This window comes from Mustela lutreola, chromosome 3, assembly GCF_030435805.1.
Source record: "Mustela lutreola isolate mMusLut2 chromosome 3, mMusLut2.pri, whole genome shotgun sequence".
In the NCBI taxonomy this organism is placed as follows: Eukaryota; Metazoa; Chordata; class Mammalia; order Carnivora; family Mustelidae; genus Mustela; species Mustela lutreola.
This window is the reverse complement of record NC_081292.1, coordinates 164,776,267-164,797,069: the sequence shown is the minus strand read 5'-3', so window position 1 is coordinate 164,797,069 and position 20,803 is coordinate 164,776,267. Positions and strand designations below refer to the sequence as shown.

General features: G+C 47.8%; 2 protein-coding genes across 12 annotated transcripts in view; one reads left to right on the top strand and one right to left on the bottom strand.

The window, feature by feature from the left end:
* The window catches only part of SNED1 (sushi, nidogen and EGF like domains 1), an 81,912-nt gene extending 64,073 nt beyond the window's left edge, over positions 1-17,839 (top strand). For 6 of the 8 annotated variants that reach the window (XM_059167444.1, XM_059167449.1, XM_059167448.1 and 3 more), the window contains 6 exons: positions 1,071-1,184; positions 7,883-7,999; positions 8,560-8,647; positions 12,794-12,877; positions 13,880-13,923; positions 15,914-17,839. In XM_059167444.1, the coding sequence (XP_059023427.1) occupies positions 1,071-1,184; positions 7,883-7,999; positions 8,560-8,647; positions 12,794-12,877; positions 13,880-13,916 (440 nt within the window). In that variant the 3' untranslated portion in view covers positions 13,917-13,923; positions 15,914-17,839. Of the gene's footprint in view, positions 1-1,070; positions 1,185-7,882; positions 8,000-8,559; positions 8,648-12,793; positions 12,878-13,879; positions 13,924-15,913 lie in introns of those variants that run through there. The other 2 variants (XM_059167445.1, XM_059167450.1) reach the window with 2 other exon arrangements.
* MTERF4 (mitochondrial transcription termination factor 4) overlaps positions 1-20,803 on the bottom strand; it is a 61,903-nt gene that overhangs the window by 37,025 nt on the left and 4,075 nt on the right. Inside the window, exon 4 of one of the 4 annotated variants that reach the window (XM_059167460.1) lies at positions 17,269-20,402. The exons of the other annotated variants lie outside the window; for them this stretch is intronic. Within the exon in view, the coding sequence (XP_059023443.1) occupies positions 20,040-20,402 (363 nt within the window). The 3' untranslated portion in view covers positions 17,269-20,039. Of the gene's footprint in view, positions 1-17,268; positions 20,403-20,803 lie in introns of those variants that run through there. 4 annotated transcript variants of the gene reach the window in all.

Sequence of the window (20,803 nt, the reverse complement as noted above, 5' to 3'; positions counted from 1 at the left end):
CACCTCTCCATCACATAAGAGACTGTGTCCCAGGTTCAGATCCTGCTCAACCTGAACTAATGGACCACCTGTGGCAGACCAGAGGGCCACTCTGCCTAGCCCTAGCACCGCAGGGCATGAGCGCTGTGTTGTGATGGCCTGGCCCCTTCCCACATGGTTTAGCAGGAGGGGGCTAGAAGGTATTCCCCAAGACTGTGGCACAGCAGGCCAGAAGCTGCATGCCCATGGGCTGTCCCTGCCCTCAAGGCCCTTAGGACCCTAGGCAGGGCAGCCCAGGCCTCATCCTCCCCAGTAAACCAGGTCCTGTTCTCACAGAATTCCCTGGCACAGAACCTAATTACCAGTTTAGTGAGAATTCTCAACCAGCACAAACATTCCAGGCCAGAGAAGAAAAGGGACAGTGATGAGCAGGTGGGAGCAGTGAAGCCCCTGTGACCAGCAGAGAAGGAGCAGAAGGGCTCACCAGACATGATGACCAGGAAGAGGTGTCTAGGAAGCTATGCAGGCTGGGTGTGACCCAGACACCCTCCTAAAGCCACAGAAGCAATCATAAAAAGCCCAAGCGCACAGGCAGGGACCCCACAGAGAAGCTGACTTGCATTTAGGGTTGGCCAAGTGCAAGGTCTGCCTGAGGGTAGATGTAAAGGGAAGAGGTACCACAGCCCCAAGAAGCAGGGGTGGAGGGAGCAGAGAGTGGAATTTGACCTTAAGAAGGATAGCACAGCATCAGCCACCTGGAAGGATGGGGCCATTGGATCAGATAGGACATTTCGCCCCGGCTCAGGCCACCAGTGACCTTCACCAAAGCAGCTCTGAGTTTCAGCAGGAGGGTTAGGGCTGGCCCCCACCTGGAGAAAAGCTATCCTGCTGAAGGCAGCTCTGGGGCCCAGGGGACTCTGCCCCAATGGTGGGGATGGTCAGCAAATGAATGGGCCACACCGAGCCCTTACCACAGCAATCTCTATAGCCCCAGGGAGAGAAGCAGCTCTAGAAGGCAGCCCAAGAACAATCCTGGGCATGAGGCAGCAAGCTTTGGGGTCAGCACACTGGAACATTTTGATTTCTCCTAGAACCCACGGCTCCAGTGCAGCTTGAAAACATGGAGGAAGACCCAAAGCAGGTGCCTGAACAGGTCAGCCTGGCCCTCCAGCTTCCTGAACACCGCATTGACAAGGATGGGGAAAGTAAGTCAGCAGGTGTGGACTTCCAGAGCTGACCATCCTAGGGGGGCCTTAAGGGCCGTAGGTGGGGGCGGGGGGGGGGCACCCATAGTGAAGACGTGGCAGACTGAGAGCTGCCCAAGGAGCAACCAAGCTCGTCATTCTGGAAAGAGTGGGGTGAACCAGACGACGCTTTTACAGACAAGGAACAAGCCTGGAAAGCAGAGCCCCCCAGTCTATCCAGGACTGCCTTGGAGGGACTGGCCCTCCATTGCAGAGATGGCCCTTCCTTCCCTCCACGTAAAGCTGAGCTCACCCCGTACCTCTCCACAGAGGAGATGTGCGGCAGGACACGGTGGACATGGAGGGGCAGCCACTGACTGTGTTCCATACAAAGGTGGCCAGACAGACCCATGCTCGGTGTACAGGGCCAGCAGGGCCTTGCTGGGCACATGGGGCATGGGCCTGTCTGGGGAGACCCATCCCTGCAGGGTGCAGCATTTCCCCTTTGGGCATGTGTTCCTTACACCAACTCAGACTCTGGCTCTACCTTCCCTCCTCGCTCTAACCCTTGGGGCTCTGGCCCTCCAGGGACAGTTCTTCTAGGACCCAGTGGTTCAGACTCTGCTCGCATAGCAAGCAGACCACAAGGAAGGCAGGATACTTGCTAAGGGTGAGCCAAGTGCCCAGGATGGCCCATCTGAAGATACATGCCACCTGCAGACCTGCCCCAGGCTACCCAAGGACAGAGGCATCAGGAGAACCTGCGCTGGAGAGTGTGGTGGCAGATAGTGGCCTCAGCAAAGTCACAGCCAGCAGGCTCCCCTCGTGGTGCAAGGCCTGGAGCCAGGGCTGGCCCTAGCAAGCAGCAAGAGTCGGATGGAGCCAGGGAATGATTCTGTTAGTTTAGGTGGGGTTCAGAGTAAAGACACGCATGTTGCCATTGCCTCATAAGTGAGAAAAGCACATGTTTCATTGTACAGTTTGTGTTGTTAGCCCTCCCCAATATTAGACATTTCATTTCATAAAACTCAGGAACTAGTGGGATGTGAATGACCTCTCCTGGGTGCCTTCTGAAGGAGAGGTTCAAGGTGGTACCAGACTGGCCCCAGATGTCCCTGTAGTCTGCAGTGTTTGCTAACATAAGGGATGAAGGCTAACCAGAGGATGGGAAAAAGTGATTTTAGGTTATAAGCAGGGGGAAAAAAATCATTAACAGCCCCCAGGTGCACCCAGTGAATCATGGTTTTTTGTTCCTGTTACATCTGATATGGGTCTATGACAGCACCTTTTATTTAGTTTAGTTAAGTTAGCATTTTTTTTTTTTAAGTAAGTTAGCTTTTGATAAGATGATGGCCTTTAGATCTGGAACCCATGAACTAGAACATGAGTAGGAACTCGTATCTTCTGTTGTCCCCCTGTTCACCTCAAGCCTGGATTTCGTGTTTACGGTCCCTTTGCTCTGCTGTAGGGTGGGCAGTGAGGACGAGTGCTCTTGCTATATATCCACATGTGCCTGAACTGTAGGTTTCTTGTTATAAGGTGAGAGCCTGGCTGTTTACAGCCTCCCTGACCTGTGTTCTTGCTGCATGTCTACAGTGAAGCTGATCAGTGCTGCTATGTGGACGCAGCTCGTTTATTCCCAACTGAGCATCTGGTTTGCCGGTAACCTCACCACAGCCTTGTCTGCTCAGCTCAGATGGTCCCTGGGCCGCTCTGTTCTTCTTACATATGTCTTTTGGCACATGTGCAATATAGATACTAGGGCATAGGGTGTATGAAAGCCCCAGTCACAAGAAGACACTAAATTGTTTTCTAAGTGGGGACATCAGTTGACAGTTGTCCCGCTATGATTAAGAGATGTGGTTAATCAGTCTCTCCAGACCTGATCTTGCTGGGTTTCCAGATCCTGTCAGCAGCATGGGTGTGAAGGGTGCCCCTTGGGATCTGGATTTGTGTCTCTTGGATGCTGATACAATCAAGCATCTTTCACTGGTATTGACCAAAGGCTCTGGGTCCACTGCTCTGATCCACTGTTTGGACTTCCTAGAGCCAACACCAGGGGTTTCAATGGCACTATGTTTAGGGAGGTTTGCCGTCCCTTTGACCTCAGTGTCACCTGCTCTTGGTCTTCTATAAAAGTTTACAATCATCTTATTAAGTCCCATCAAAGTACTTATTGGTACTTTACATGGCCAAATGTTTGAGGCCCTATCATCCTGAAAATACTTAGTAGCTCTCACGTTTGAAGGGCAATTGGAGTGGGTATAAAATTTGAGGTTCAGAGTTCCTCTACCTTCAGTTCTTCAAACACTCCCCTTGTCATCTTCTGTCCGGTGTTGCTCTCCATGCATGTCAGTCTTGCTCTTGTTTCCTTGTAGGATATCTGCCTGTTTTCTAGCTATTAGACTTTTCTTTCTCATGGAAAGGAGGATCTCCAGAGAGCCCTAGACACCCAAAGAGCACAATTAACACTCTTGACTGGCGTTTTCTCATCAAGCAACCCCCAGGTTAAGGCCAGACCTTTGGAATGCCACAGCTCATGGTAGCTCATGGAGAGGAGGAGGGTTCCCAAGATTATATATAACCTGCCACCATGGAGATCTGGAGTGGACACTAAGACTAGTCAAATTCTTCATGTTTTTCCCAATCCTCACCCCAAAAGGGCTTTGGAACTCTCCTGGTTTTATCCCCTGGACACCAGAGAGAGGCAGGTAGTTTCCATCCTTGGCCAACAGCAGGCAAGGGCTGAACTTAAACCTCTTTACTCTGTAACTTATTGTCACATAGGAGCCACCCACTGCCACCACTCCAGACTGCAGCCATATCCCTGTCTCCTACCCTGTTCAAAACAGTCATCTCTGTTTTATTTGTTTGTTTTTGTTTTTGTTTTTACTTTAACGGGCATGCATGTTACAACAAACTCAGACTTAGGCGGGCTGACTTCACAGGGTGAGGCTATAGTGGGCAGTGCCCTGGGAGAAACCCCACTGCTGCAGGAACTGCAGGCTTCAGGCCTCAGCTGCCCACGAGTGGAACAAATTATCAGTCAGGCTCTGCAGCCTGGTGTCCCAGTTACAAAGAGTGAGGACTGCTGGCCCAGGCTCACAGGTTCTAAATACCCCTGCACACTGCCATGTTCTGTAAGGTTGTCATAAAATATCTCTGGACAATTGTTTATAGTGTCTAAATTCCATGTCCTATTTGACCCCCTATTGTCAAAGCTTACTCCAAAGCAATGGTAATCAGGTCAGTGAGAAACTGGCAGAAGGACGGACTTACGATAAATGGAATAGAATTGAGTCAAGAAATAAACCCATACATCTGTGGTCAACTGATCTCAACAAGGGGCCAAGACCCTTGTTGAGATCAGACCCCTACCTCACACCATATACAAAATAAACTCAAAACAGATCAAATACCTAAATCTAACAACTAAAACTATAAAACTCTTAGGAAAAGACATGTGTAAATCTTCATGACCTTGAGTGTGGCAAAAGATTTTAGATATGATACCAAAAGCATGAGCAACAAAAGAGGGAAAAAAAAAAAGACACTGTTTAAAGCTTTTTGTGCTTCAAAGGATGCCATCAGGGAGTGAGAAGGCAACCCAGAGAATGAGAGAAAATATCTGCAAATCATATACCTGAAAGACATTTGTATGTAAAAGATATAAGTAACTCATGTGACTGAATAAAAGGAAAATAACCCAATTAAGAAATAGGCAAAGTATCTGAACACTTGTTTCTCCAAGGAGAATACACAAATGGCCAAGAAGCCCATGAAAAAGATGACTGACATCATCAGTCATCAGGGAAATGCTAATCAAGACCACAGTGAGATGCCACTTCATAGCAGCTAGGATGGCTGGAATGAAGAGATGCAGCGAGCACAGTGAGGATGTGTAGAAGCTAGAACTACAAACACTGTTGGCAGGAATGCAGAGTGGTACAACTGCTTTGGGGTAAACAAGAGTCTGGTCATTCCTCAAAGAATTAAACACAGAGTTATCATATGACCCAGAAAATTCCTAGGTATATACTCCTAGGTATGTATATACCCAAGAGAAATGAAAACAGATGCCCACACAGGGACTTGTACATGAATGTTCATAATAGCATCATGCACCATTGCCAAAAGATGGAAACAACCAAAATGTCCTCCAACTGATGAATGGATAAACAAAACATGGTCTATCCACACAATGGAACATTATCCCACCATATGAAGTACTGACACAGGCTGTAAGATAAGATGAACCTTGAAAACATCATAAGTATAAGAAGCTAGTCACAAAGGACTCCATATGATTCCATTCTTATGGAAGTCCAGAATAGGGAAATCTACAGTGACAGGAAGTAGATAAGTGGTTGCTTGGCACTGAGGGTGGGCATGAGGGTATGGAGAGTGACAGCTAAAGAGTAGGCAGTTTCTTTCCAGAATGATAAAAAAAAAAAAACATTGCAAAATTGACTACTGTAATGGGTGCACATATCTTTGAATATGTTAAGAACTTAAAATGGGTGAATTATATGGTATTTAAGTTCTACCTCAACAAAATCGTTTTTAAAATGTCATGTGCTGAACAGTGTTTAGGGTATCCCCTTTGTATAGGAAAGTGGTGAAGGGGAAATATAAATATACCTATTTTCTTGTATTTAAAAGAAGTAAAACTAATAAAAAATGGTTATATGAGGAAGGAAAGAACAAGGAAGTAAAAGTATGGAGATGGATGCTAGACTTCTCTGAATGTATCTCTGTATTTTAGATTTTAGAACCAAGGAGAACATTTTTCATGACACACATAAAAAGCAACACCTAAAAATTGAAAACAAACTGCAATAAACTCATTTATCCTGTTGATGGCATAACCACACAGGAAAAAGTTATCTCAAGTGATTTTAAAAATAGCCTTCTAGTCATTCATTCCTAGAGGGATATATTCTAATAACTTATTACAAGGATTGCAAGAAATTTAAAGTGGCACTCAAGGCTCTTAATGCTTGTAGTAATGCTGGTAATTTTTAAGAACTGTTACAAGTACATTGTGGGTAATGAAAATAATTGTATCACTGTCACAAAGATTTTCAGTGTAAAGAGACACAATATAAAATCAAGGAAGTTAAAGAGTGCCTGGGTGGCCCAGTCGGTTGAGCATCTGCCTTCAGACGCTCAATAATCTCAGCTTCCTGGGATAGGGCCCCACGTGGGGCTCCTTGCTGAGAGGGGAGTCTGCTTCTCTTTCTGCCCCTCCCCCCCAATGCTCATTCTCTCTCAAATAAAATCTTTTTAAAAATTTTTTTTTAATTTTTTTAAAAATCAAGGAAGTAAAGGCCTGTGTTTCCCTTAACTATTGATATAAACTCACAATTTGCTTATATTTATTCTTAAATCTAAGTTCCTAGTTCTACTAAAAAGTCCCCAAGCACGGGACCCCCCTCCCCCAGGAGCAGTGAGCACCTCAGGCACCCAGACTATGGGCTCTAGATGCCCAATAAAGGAACCAGAGGTCTTTGAGAAGTGGCTGATTCAAAGCCTGAAGCAGAATTGGACAAAATGTGCCCAGGACATACTTGTAAAACAATCAAGCTTTTCAAAAACAATAGGGATCTTGTCTAAAGGGCACAGGAGTCAACCTGGAAGACCCCCACAGGCTTAGGATGGGTACCTGGGGCATCAAAAAGACTAATTGCAGCAGCCAACTGACCCCCATCAAATATGTAAGAATCTGAGTTCATGATAACGCTGAAAGAAAGCACAACGTGCTGGTCCCTAAGAGCTGGCTGGGGACCAATGCTTACTTTCCAAGTGTACAAATAAAGGACAGGAATGAAGCATTTGTCTGGCCTTGCCTGGATGGATTATAATTCAGGGTGACCAGGTGGTGGGCAAGGGAAAAAAGGTCGTCATAGAAGACTTTCTGGCTAAAGAGACAGAAAAGTGACAGGCTAGGTTAGATGATGGATCTGTGACCTAGACTCAAGATCTCTGTGACCGCTCAAGCCATCCGGTGCAGAGCCTATCAGAATTTCCTTCTGGATTAATCAGGCTGCCAATGCTAAACTCACAATCAGTTCTCACATCACTAAAACTGGAACTGGAGACCTGTCCCGCCTCCTGGAGTGGCTGAAGGGTGAAGCGGTCTTGCAAAGACTGCTTGAACCTGAATCCTATCAAGCCCCTCTCTCTGAGGGGCTCAATTTACAAAAAATTTCTCAATTTACAGAAAACGTGGAGATGGGGGATGAGTTAATGCTACAAGAAAGCATTAGGTTAAATCCAGGAGGGGGATTCTCTAGGACAAATGACCTGGTTTCTTTAATAAGGGGGGCAGGGGGAATAAATGCAGAGGGAAGGAAAATGAAAAGTTACAGATTAAAAGAGAGACACATCAAACTATGGCAGTGGGTACTTAAGAATCCTAATGAGATCAGACCACTGGAAATGACATTTTTAAGATGATCAGGGAAACCTGAACAAGGATTGCAATTTCTTATGGTACTAAGGAGCTACTGCTGATTTCACAATGACAGAGTTGTGCTTATATAAAAGTTTGTCAAGTCTGTACGCATTAGATACTTGCTGTATTTATAGGTGAAATGGTTTCTGTGAACTGCTTTGAAATTCTTTAACAAGAGGAAGAGAGGCGCACAGAGAAATGGGAATGCTAATAGGCTGCCTTCTGGGGTCCTGACAACTAACTGCTCATGGCCTGTTCACAGACACCCCTGGGAACTGTTCAAAAAATCCCTGTCAGAATGGAGGCACCTGCGTGCCAGGTATGGACACCCACAGCTGTGACTGCAACCCAGGGTTTAAAGGCAGACGCTGTGAGCTTGGTAAGTTGGGGACCACTTTCTCCTATGGGGACCACAGGGGCCTATGCCTCAAGACACCTGTCACAACAGGCTGTGCTAGGCCTACTAGAGTGGGTTTGCCACAAGGACCTCAAACCTCAAGATGCCAGGACAGGGGCCCAGCCTCAGTGCCCCAGACTTCTGAATGCCCAGGTAGGGATATTCAGAGGCAGTGAGTCACTCGGCCTCTCACCGCCCCGAAGCTGCCCAGACAAGCAGAGGGTCTGGGGGCAGCCAGAAAGCAAGGGACATGGAGCGCCCCATAGCCAGAGGTGGGTGCAGGGGGCTCTTTGCTTTGGGGGCCAGACATGGTGGTAAGACAGAAAGAGCCACAGGCCTCCCTAAGAATGTGGGACTGAAGATGGGAGGTGGGTGGACAGAAGTCCCCATACCAGCTGCACCATCCTGCGGCCTGTCAGACTCCTCCCAGCCCTAAGGGAAAACAGCCTGGGGACTTCCAGGACTCAAGTACCCTGCAGTTGCAGGAAGGAGGAGCACTTGCTCAGCATGGCGCCCCTATAAGCCCCTTTTCCTTTGTGCAGCCTGTAAAAAGGTGCCCCAGCCCTGCACTCGGCTCTTCTCAGAGACAAAGGCCGTGCCGGTCTGGGAAGGAGGCGCCTGTCACCACATGTAAGTTTCTTTCCTGATTTCACCACATTCGTGGGAAGTTCTTGACTTCCAGAGAAGTGCCTTCATGAAGTCCAGTTCACCCACACTCACGAGAACTTTAGAGCTCTAGGGGTCATGGTGATATAAGGGCTTGTACCCATTCCCTCCAGCAGATGAATCAGGAACCTGAGGCCCTGAACCTATGCAGGGAACGCCAGTCTCCTGGCTGAGCCCTGGGGCCTTCCTTTCCCACAGCCTCAAATGGCACCAGTCCCTCTTCCAGTGGATAGCAGGGCCACGAGTACATCAATGCCAGCAAATGACATTCCTCTCCTCTCTGCCTCAGAGCCCCCTGGAAAGAGCAACAACAGCACAGGAGAACTTGAGTCTCCACCCTGCCATTAAGTCATGACATTCATGCCTCAGTTTCCCCATCAGTAAAGTGGGCTGTACAGAGAAAGCTTGCCTAGTTCACCATGTAGGACCTTCCTTAATTACACTCTGTGACTCTGTGGTTCACACTTCCAATATATTCAGTCAGCATATTTTTATCAGCCCCTACTGTATACCAGGCACAGCTCTAGACACTCAGTACATGGCAGTGAGCAGAACTGGCCAAAGCTCTGCCCTTGCAATCTATACACCCTGGACATGGAAGGCAGAACACAGGGAGCAGAAGGACGTTATGCAGTGTTCTAGAAAGTGGTCAGGGCTGGGGAAAAGGAAGAGATGAATAGGTGGGCGGAGGAGAGCCAGGGTTGGGGACAGGGAAGGCCAGCTGCAGCATTCAAAAGGGTGTCGGGAACTCTCATGGAAACATTGAACAGACATGGAGGGGATATCTGAAGGAAGAACCTTCCAGAAAGTCAAATTATCAGCTGCCAAGGCCCAAGATCAGGAGCATGTCTGCTTGTCTGAGGAGCAGCAAGGAGGCCAGAGGGGCTGGAGGAGACCAAGGGGGAGCAGTGGTTGGGTAGGGCAGGAAGAGCCCAGCAGGGCTTTGGAGGCCCTTCAAAGGATTCCAGCATATGTTCTTTTGAAATGGGAGCTACTGAGGATACTGAACAGAGGAGTGGGCTGTTCGATTGTGTCTGAAGGTCACTCTGACTGGGATGTAGGAAAGCCAGGTAGAAGGCTTGATTTAAACTTGGACATGAAGCCAGACTTAACACAGTACAGGAAAATACATCCTGATCTGCACTAGGCTCTGAGGATCCATGTGCACAGACCATCTGAATTTGGGTTCTGTGGAATGGCAGCCCTAATTCACAGTGCCCCCCATATTCCAACTGTGCCAGTGACCCCGGTGCTTGCTAGTTAGTGATCCACTAGGACCACCAAGCCTGATGACAAGAGCCCAGCCCCTGTCAACAGCTTTTCATACTTTCACTTTAACGCATATGGGTCTGAACATCACTCTCTTGTATTTGGCACAAAGTTGGGTCTTGCTTTATATCTGACATCTCTGATTTTTACTGGAGTGTCTGTACCTGTTACTATAATGATGATGTGATTGGGTTTAAATCCATCACATTGCTGGGTGCTTTCTATGTGTCCTATCTGACCATTTTTCCTTTATTTCTCTTTCCCTGCCTACTTTGCGATTAATTCTTCCTTAGCCTTCTAATTTGCCAGCATTGTTGGTTCACTGGTTATACTTGTCTGGTTTAACTTTCTAGTGGCTGCTGTGGGATTTGCAGTATACTTTCAACGCCCCACAATATCCATTTGCTGTTGCTCTCTGACCTCAGCGTCCTGGAAGGGACCCTGCAGTAGCGGGCTCCACTTCCCCTCATGCACCCAGCTCTCATAGCCAGATGCACTACTCACTCATAGTCTATGACCCATATGATATGGTATGTTTGCTCCCCAAAGAGCAGTGTTTATCTTTGTAAACACTGCTGAGTAGAACGTCTTTTATTAGTCCGTGTTTACCATTCCCAGCACCTGGCACTCTTACAGACCTGAGATGCTCCTGGGTACTACTGGCCTTTACCTCCAGAACTCACTGTGACTTTTCGTATAGTGCAGGTCTGCCAGTGATTAACCCTCTCTGCTCTGGTCTGTCTGTAAAGGGTTCTGTTTCACCTTCATTTTTGAAGGATATATTTGCCGAGTATAGAATTCCTGGCTGAGAACTGTTTTTTCTTAGCACTCAGGAGTGCCCGTTTTCTGCCTTGGCATAGCTGTGCTCATTCTCACCTGTGAGCATGTAATGCCCCGGCCCCGTGGCTGCTCTGATGTCTCTTTACTACCATTGCTGGAAAACTAACTGAGGCACTCTGCTGTGGATGTGTACGTGTTTTTGCTCACAAGACTTTGTTAAGCTTCTGTCTCTGGGGTCTTGGTTTTCATCAACTCTGGAAAATTTGGGCCATTAGTTCTTCAGGCATTTTTCCTCCCATCCATTCATTTCTCTCCTGTTTTGCAACTCCAGTCATGCAGGTGTTAGACTGAGGCCACCCTTCTCTCTACTTAGTTGTGCCTTGATTCCACAGTGGGGCCTTCGCATCCTGTGGTCTGTCCTCTGCACTGCCTTTATAACCCACCACTAACTCCATTCCGCGAGACCTTCATCTCACACTCTGGGTGTTATCATCTCTAGAAATTCCACTTAGTCCTTTCTTGGATCCTCCATTTCTCTTCTCATTGTTTCTATTTTCCTTCAGATCACTGAACAGGTGGGACCAAATCTTTAACACATGTTTTAAGGGCCTTGTCTGCTGTTCCTGCCATTGCTCTCACCTCTGGGTGTCTATTTAATTACTGTTTGCTGCCTATGGGTCACACTTTCTTGAGGCTTTGTATGAGCCTTTGAATATCTTGTCATTTTTTTGTTGGATGCTGGACTTTTTAACCTTTTGGTCCTGAATGCTAAGTTTTATGTTTATTTCCCAAAATGTTTCATTTTGTTCTCCAAGATGGTTAATTTTAGTCTGGTCCTTTGGAAGCCTTTTAGGGTGGTTTAACCTTAATTCTGGGTTAATTTTGCTCCACTTCTAAGCCATGGCCTTTCTGAAGTTTCTAGTTCGTGAATGGCCTGTAGTAACTCAGCTGTTTAGCTGAGTTCTGTTTGCCCAGCCTCACGGGGTTCTCCCCTATGTATGCACAGTTTCATCTTCAAAGGGATCCCTGTACTGGCCTTAGGAGCTCTTCCTCTGCATAGCTCCCTCCCCCCAAGTGCCCTACACACTCTAGCTGCTTCTGCCTCCTCAGCTCACTGTGACCCTTGCTTGCCTTCCACCCCACCTCCCCCGCTCAACCACCCTGCAATGTAATCCAAAAAGTGCTTCTGGACCAAACTCCAGGGAGATCACAGAGGTCATTTCATTTGTTTCCCTTCTCTCAAGACTTATAATCTCGCGCTGCTTTCTAACATCTGAAAAGAACTGCTTTTAATATTTTGCCCAATTCTCTGGTTGTTCAAACTGGGGGGTTAATTCCAAATCCTGTTACTCCCTGAAGACCAAAAGCAGAAGTCTCACCAAAGGCCTAAAATCCCATGGGCTGTCCCAGACTGAGCATGAGTTGGAGCTTTGCCCATCAAACTCCCTGGATCTCTCTTTTCAACAGCTCTGACATTTGAGAGCTTTAGCAAGAATAGAAACACTTCCCTGTTCATTACCATCTACAAATTTATGAGAGAAGTAGTATGAGTAATTCCCATTCCACACAAAACTGAGGTCTAAGTTCCAGAGACATACTCAAAGGAGACTAGTTAATAAATGGGAGGAGGGGCTAGAAGTCTGCACTGTACACATCAAACACCTGCATCTCCAGGGCTCTCCAACTTCTCCAAGAATTACCCTTAGGACCCAGGAATGACCTTGCGCTGTCTCAAGTCTTCACCGCTGAGTGAACTGCCTCAAGAGGGACATGTCCTCGAAATCTCTTATTTTATCTCTTAATATCATATTTTGTCCACACTCCTCAAAATGGATGTATCTTATGTAAATCATACCTTAGTGAAGTTAATTTTTTTTTAATTACATGACTTTCATGTTGGACATTTTAACACATCCCTACGAGGTAAAGTTTTAGTAGGAAACTAATAGCCTTTCCGTCAAACACCTGCACAGTGACTGGTGGATGCAAGTAGCCTAGCTGAAGCAGCTGGGCAACACTCTGCTCTAGTTTCCAGCTTTACATAACTTTCTTGTGACACAGGTACAAAAGAGTCTACAAAGTGCATCAGGACATCTGCTTCAAAGAGAGCTGTGAAAGCACAAGCGTCAAGAAAACCCCAAACAGGTGCCATCTTGGGGCGGAGGCCCACAGTGTGTCTGGCCTGTAGTTCACAGGGTAGCAGGGCAAGGGGGGCTCAGGACTGAACACTGCGGGGAGCCAAAGTCCTGTGGGCCAAGCCAGGCTGTCTTGTCTGTGCAAATCTGTAGCCCTGCATAGCACATACCTGTACATCTGAATACATACAGATTAGTACAGCTGAGCATGGTGGGTGCTGGGGGAGTCACACGGTGGGTCATGGGGGTGGGTCACACAGTAGGTGCTGGGAGGGGATTGCAGAGTGGGTGCTGGGGGAAGGCACACAGTGGGTGCTGGGAGGGGATCACATGGTGGGTGCCAGGGGGAGGTCACATGGTGGGTGCCAGGAGGGGATCACACGGTAGGTGCTGGGAGGGAATCACACAGTGGATGCTGAGGGGAGGTCACACACTAGGTGCTAGGAGGGGATCACATGGTGCACGCTGGGAGGGGCTCACATGGTGGGTGCTCAGGGTCACTCCGGTGCTAGAATTGGGAAGCACGGAACATTACTGACAGATGCAAGTATATAACTGTATATATAGTATATCTCTATTTTTTACTCACTCACAGCCAGGTTCTTTCGCCAGAGGGCTCAAGGGAGTCACAGGAATTATTACATAATGTGCTGCATGAATGCGTTGGGGGCCTTCCCAACAGCAGACTCCTCACCCCAGTCACTCTGCACAGAGCCTGGGAGCCACACCCCCTAGGGCTTGCATTCCTGAGTGCCCGGGAATGCAATTCAACACCTGCTTGACCTAGCGCAGTACCTGTCTCTTCCACTTTCCTTCTTCTACACCCCGCTTTCCTTCCCGTGACTTACAGCCAGCCAAGGGGACACACATAGACTAAAATGCTAATCTCTGCATCAGTGTCTCACTGATGGTTCTCTCCAAAATGGAATATATGTGAGGCAAAGACTGGACACCAGCAGGCAGCTTGGGTTCCAGGTATATCTTTTTCATAAGCCACCTTTCTCTATTTCAGGAAACACAGTAACAGTCCAACACTGAAGAAATCTTAGAGTACAGGTACGTTCCCCACCATGGCTGGCAGAGCTGCGGGAAAGCTAGAGTGGCTGTCCTAGCATGTGACCTCCAGGAGGGCTGCTGTCTACCTGGGGAGCTCAGCTGTGCCCTCTTTATTACAAAGTCCCAGACCAGGAGTTTCAGAATTCCCTGAGGGGGTTAAAATGGGAGAGAAAAAAAATACCTAAGGCCTCCCAATAGACATAAACCAGACACAGATGCATTTCCAAGTGGAAATAAGGCCATCTGGAGGTAAGGATGAATCCCACTGACTCCAAGCAAATGGAGAAACCCCTTTCCCATCAGCAGCAACAGCTGGAAGTGGGCACAGGGGTTGAGTACTCATGGAGGTGGGACTGAGAAGGGCATCTAGAAGGGGTGGCAGCAGGGGAGGAATGGGAGAGGACAGTGGGTGGGGCCCGGGATGCCCAGATATAGGAGTGCGGGGGTTCAAGGGAGGGCCTCCCAGACCCTGAGAATGGCTATCTATCGAAAGAAAAAATGGGGTGTGGGGCCTTGATCACATAACTTTGGAGAAATCCTGAAGACTCTCCCACTAGAGAATTCCCAACGGACACAGGAACCCTAAACACTGGAATCCTAAAATGAAAGAAACTTTTTAACTCTATTCCTGCTTAATATGGCATTTTCCAAAGTCTTCTGGCAACTCAACACCCTCCAACCCTTACCCCCTCCCACCCCAATAAACTCTGTCAAAGTCTTCATTACAGTCAGGGAGATACTGGGTTGAATCATGGCGACCCACCCACACCTGTACTCAGTCTCACATTGAGCGCAGTTTCTTTCTTTCTTTCTTTTAAGATTTTATTTATTTATTTGACAGAGAGATCACAAGTAGGCAGAGAGGCAGGCAGAGAGAGAGGAGGAAGCAGGCTCCCTGCTGAGCAGAAAGCCCCATGTGGGACTCAATCCCAGGACCCTGAGACCATGACCTGAGCTGAAGGCAGAGGCTTAACCCACTGAGCCACCCAGGTGCCCCCTTGAGCACAGTTTCTTGTCAGCATGATGTCACAGGGAACAAGGGGGGAACTGAGCTGGCCTAAGGCAGCTTCCGCCTTCCACTCCATAAATGAGCCTCAAAGTAGTCCATGTTCCTGGTGCTGAGAGGGCAGTGAGGCACCCTGGGGAACAAGCAGCTTCAGGAACAGGCTACACTGTCTTATGGGGCTGAGGAGATGAGGAAGAAATGTTACTCAGAACCTTTACAAAGAAGCTGAAGCAAAAGAGCTTCACAGATGTAGGCTGACATCACACGAAGAACATCCGCACCAGCCAAGCGGGGAAGGCTGAGGCTGGGATCTGCGGGGCGTGGGCTTGGCAAATAGCCCCTGGCAGATTTTTCCAAAAGTCTATGTTCAGTTCCTGCCTCCTCAAAGGCATTACTTCCCCTCCCACCTTATGCTCCCAAGACACACAAATCCAAAACATGCTCCACAGCTCATAAACAATTCACTACTAGGATTAAGAACATACAAACATAATTTGGGTTTCAAATATTTCTATCACAGTAAGACACCTGAAACAGCAATACCTTTATTTTTCCAACTCAGCAAATCCATTTCTATAAAAACAAATCAGAAAACCTCAACTACCAAATTATCAAATACTAGCTTTTAGAATACCCATTCTTGAAACAATGGAGCAAATGCAAATAAACTGGAATTCGTTTCAACCCAGAGGAACAGGGGGCAGCCCCAGTCTTCAGGGAAAGGATCCAAGGACATAGCCAGCTGGAAGGGAGCAGCCTGAAGCTTTTAGCATTAACGGCAGCAATGCTCCCCCAATGTCCCCGGCCCTGGGCCACGTAGTCCCTTCTCTCAGCACATCTCCCTCCTGTCCACGGCCACACTAGAGGCAGGAACATTGGGTCCTCTGGGGGCAGGAACCGAGGGCTGCTCAGAGAAACTGAAGCTGCATTTTAAAGAGGAATGGGTGTCATTCCCCTCATGCCCCGGTCTCTTTTTTCTTTAAGGGTTTAGGGACGTTCTTGTTACACTCCATCAACCTCATGAGCTCCTAAAGCCCAGGAAGGCAGGGTCTAAAATTGGACTGAAAGGACACCCTGAAAGACCAGGCCCTGGCTCGCATCTGCGGCTTCTCTCTAGAAGATGGACGGCCAAGGCCAGGCAGGGTCCAGCCCACCTCTCTTCAAGGCCACACCAGGGAGACCCTCTGGGCCAAATCACCTCCCAGTCCTACAATGCATGAAACAAGCCTGTGTTGTAGCCCTGGCTGCTGTCTCCTACAGGGACAGTCTGCACCATGGCCAGGGAGCAACTGCCATGTGCACCTGGGCCCTGGATGAGCAGGGCTGCCAGCCAGCAAGGCTCCTGCAGCATCCAGGAACCAGTTCTCAGATTCCAAAGTCAGAGGGCAATTTTCTGCCTGAGACCTAACAATCAAACTGAGAGGAACTGCCTTCCGGCTTCCACAGCAGAGACAGTGGTGCCAGGAAGGGTTGGTGGTGAGGCCAGACAGAAAGGGAAGCCAAGTTCTAGGCGCCCCACCCAACTCTCCTCCAGCAAATTCTTTGTGCTGGTATGTGGTGGACTACAGCCCCATCACATGGACCAGTAGATTATAAAAGACAAAGTGTTCATTCATACTAAGATGGAGTTTAGACACTTTTAGTCTTCAACTTTTTCTCAGTGACTGTTTTAGGTTTTGTGGACCAACCTGTCTCTGTGGCAACTACTCAGCTTGGCACTGGTGGCACAACCACAGTCACAGACAAGTGACCCTAAAGGTGTGGCTGTTCCAGTGAAACCACATTTACTAAATGAGGGGGCAAATTTCCTGGCCACACTTGGCCAAGCCCTGGTCTATCGAGTCACCCAGGCCTCAGCCTTATGCAGAGAAAGCTACCCACCCCCACACTGATGACAAGTGGCATGGCATGGCACCAAGAGCCCCGAGCCTCACAGAAGCACAACGTGACACCCCAACACGTGCAGAGCCTTAACACCATGGAGATGGACGACCGGGACAGGCCAGTCCCGACCCAGCTCAAGAATGCTTCAGTCCTCGACTCGAGTGGCACTCGTCCAGGCTGCCGGCTAGCGTGGTCTTTCACACATTTTCCTCTTCAGCAGAATGTGACCCTGGCTTGCCGCAGGGGCTTCCCCACACACTTCTGACCGCTCTGGCTTTTCCCTGCAGAGGAGGCGCAAGCCATGCAAGCCAACCCCACCTCGGGTCTGCAGAGCATCGTAGCAGCTGACTCAAGCCCCCACACATCTGCCACGTACTCTGTCCCAAGTGAGCCCTACAGCCACAGAGGGCACGCCTTCTCATCTTTTATAAAAACATTGTTGGAAGAGTTAAGAGTATATTTTAGGCTTTTTATTAAAATTTTGTGTGCACATATCTGTGTTTTACACAATTTGTTTTCAGAGAGGAGGAACCGTCATTTCAAGAAGTCTCTACTGTACCCATAGCGCCCCCGGCGTCCCAGGCCCACCCGGAGAAGATGGCCGTGCTCAGTCCGGGGCACTGGCACTGGGCGAATCAAGAGAACACCAAGGCCATGCATGTGTACTGCTGACTTTTGCTGTGTCGCCAGGACCAGTCACTGTGTATCTATGTAAGCTACAGCATCGCTAGCAAGTGGCAAGATCAAGTGTTATCACTGGAAAAATAGATGAAGCTCTACTATGATGTTAATGACCTCAACCCCTCAGCCATGAGAACACTGATGTGTTCCAGTTTTTAACTTAGAAACATTTTGTTTCTATAAGAAATAGTCTACTGAATCCTGAGCTTGGTGCTGTGTTGTCTTATGATTAACTCCTCTTGATGTTTTACAAATTAGATTATCTAGTAAAAAGACTTCGTGATGCAAAGGAATTACAATTCATCCTGGAAACATTCTAAATGAGACACTGCTTTTTTTTTTTTTTTTTTTTTTTCCACAAAATCCCTTCAAAAACTCCAGCGTCTTCCTCAAACATACAGTCAAACTCTACCCAAGGAAATTAATATTAATGCAATCAAAATTTTCAGGTGCATAAAAATTCATTTCTTTATCAAAATGAAAGGAGCAATCATGAGTTACTAAGTTAGCCACGCTAATCATGCAAATTTATAATTCTGAGTCCCCTGACTGGACATAAGAACCCATCTGAGGTTCCATAGAAAGTGTCGGTCGGTTGGGGACGCCACAAAATGGAAGAGTAAGTGAAAACAGTGGCAGAGTGAAATGTCTTCATTTTTAGTAATTTTGCCCATGGCCAAGAAAACCAGTAAAGACAAAGCCTTCCTTCCCATTGCATGTGGGCTGTCACAGAGGCGGGTGAGGAGACCTGTGCCAACACCACAGCTCTCCTGCCAGCAAGCCCAACAGGCACCTCTCTCAGCCAGGGTTCTTCCCGTGGCTGCCTCCTGCCACATCTCACTCCCACACACGGGTATTCACTGAGCTACTTTTCTTTGCAGAAAATGTCTTTCTTTTTGCCATCATGCTGGAATATAAGCCCAGAAAAAAACAAAAGCATCCACACCTCAGTGCTGAGTCCCCACAGTAAACACAGCTCACATCTCCCAGCAGCATTCTGGTAAACACAGGAAAGGAACTTAAAAACTCAGTTATTTACTTTCTTTTAAACAAAAGAAACATAAGCAGTGTCAGCCTGCTTCCAATCGGACATTCCCACAAACCCATACAACTGTATTCTGCTGCACTAGGCCATCAGGCAGCTCCTAGGCCTCAGCATTGCTGATGTTTCAGGCTGCACGGCCCTGTCTGTAGCTGCCCTATGCACCACAGGACGGTTCACGGCAACCCAGCCCCCAGCCGCTGGACCCCAATGGCACCCTCCCTCAGTCCTAACAACCAAAAACGTACTCAGATGTTGCTGGATGCTCCCTGGGGTCAAGATCACTCCAGGTAGAAACTGCTGCCTGACAAGACTCTTACTCAGTCTCTGCAGGGAAAATAAGGCCAAGCGGTTTTACCTAGTTGTTAAAATGCTGTCAAGTCCTGGACTTTGGTCATATCACCAAAAATGCTTTCTGTATCAACAACCATGTGCCAGCTCCCCTCAAGGAAGGGATGCCCAGGACATTCTGGGGTGCACCAGTCCTCCCTCATAGAGCCCATGCCATGAGGGCTGGGCCTCTACCTCAGAGACAACTAACATCAAAACCCACCCCCGACCCAACTCTTTAAATCACCCCTCAGCTCCCCCGGTTTCCCAAGGGGACTCCCGCCACCACAGTGTCCTAGGAGCTCCCTGAAGGACACCAGGCCCCACCCCGCTCGAAGACCCTGTGCAAGTGCTCTTCTCCTCCGGTCTCAGAAGCTGCCTCTGTGAGATGGGCGATGGGGAGTTGACCGGATGACACCGCCCCCCCCAACCCCCTCCCGTTCTGCCACACTCCAGGGCAGCACTCACTAGCAACCAGAAACTGTGGGCCTGCAGACAGCCCACAAGCCAGGAGCAAAGCCAACTTCCCTGAAAGGTCAGAGCCAGGGCCCATTCGTCCCAGAGAAAGAGAAAAGTACCCGAACACTCAGCTGGCATTAAGCAGCTGTGCAAAATGAAACCATCACTAACCACCTTCCTTGACAATGCTGTACACTGAACACAATTATGAAGTAGTATTTGTGGATTAAAAACACAAGTGTTTTGGGGGAAAACCTGCTACTTGTTTGCATAAAATAAAGTGCTGTGATGTATTAAAACCTCAGTGCCTACTCATAATTTCATCTTTATCACTGTAAGGAAATGTAAAATGACACTTGAACCAGAGTCAAGAACCCCATTCCCCACACTGTCATGAAGTTATCACATATCAACAGAGGAAAAAAACAAAACCAAATGTTGAGGTATTGAGTCCCCTGATTTTAACAGCTCAGTCTGTCTTCCACACAGGAAGGAAGAGGGCCCCCCACAGAAACCTAACAACAGATCAAACCAAGACAGCTCCTGTTTAGTCTGACCCACTTCTCAGGTGATTTATAATGTGTTTCACCAGAAGACCAGTTTTAGAAGGAAAAATAACATGACAAGGTCCAAGCAAAACTCTCGAAAACTTTGAGAAACTCATAATACTCTTTGGTATTGCTGGGCTCTTCATTCCCAACCTCCATCCTCCCGTCACTCTTCGACCTCCTCCTCTTCCTCGTCCTCATCCTCATCCTCATCCAGACTTAAGCTTTTGCTGTAAGGCATGTGGCTCTTAGACCCCTCTTCCTCCTCCCGAGCAAAGAGCTTCTTAAAAACTTCAAACTCCTCAGTGGAGGAACAGGCTGTCCTGGCCAGAAACTCAGCTTCTGAGACTCTGAGAATGTCCTTAAGAAGAGGATTGGGAATCTGTGTCTGACCCTTCTTATCAGGGGTTTGGTACCGTCCTAGGCGCTCGAGGAACACGTGTCTCTGCTTGATCTTGGTTATGGAGTATTGCAGGAAGTCGGTCCGCACCATGTCTGAGTGTTTAACCCCCATCCTAAAATAGGCATACTGGGAAGACAGACACAGTTAGAGGAGTCCCGGGCACAGTAACCTACAACCTGTCCTGCCACTGTCTGTAATCAATGCAAGCTATCCAAAGTACTCACAAAAAAGCTGCCCAACCAGCGGTGCCAGGACTCTCTATGATGCCCTGCATTTGTGTGATGGCTAACAGTTTTCAAAGCATTTTCAAATTCATATTGAGAAAAACTTAGCAGAAAATAAAGGGGCAAGAGGGATAAATTCAGTTGTTTCTCAGAAAAAAAAAATATGAGTACTGAAAGAACAGGCAAAAAATTCAGCAAACATCTAGCAATTTGACCTAAGTTGTCATAATTGTTACCCCAAAATTAGGACAACTGTCAAAATTATGCTTCCAAAATCAATATGCAGAATATGTTCTAAAGAAA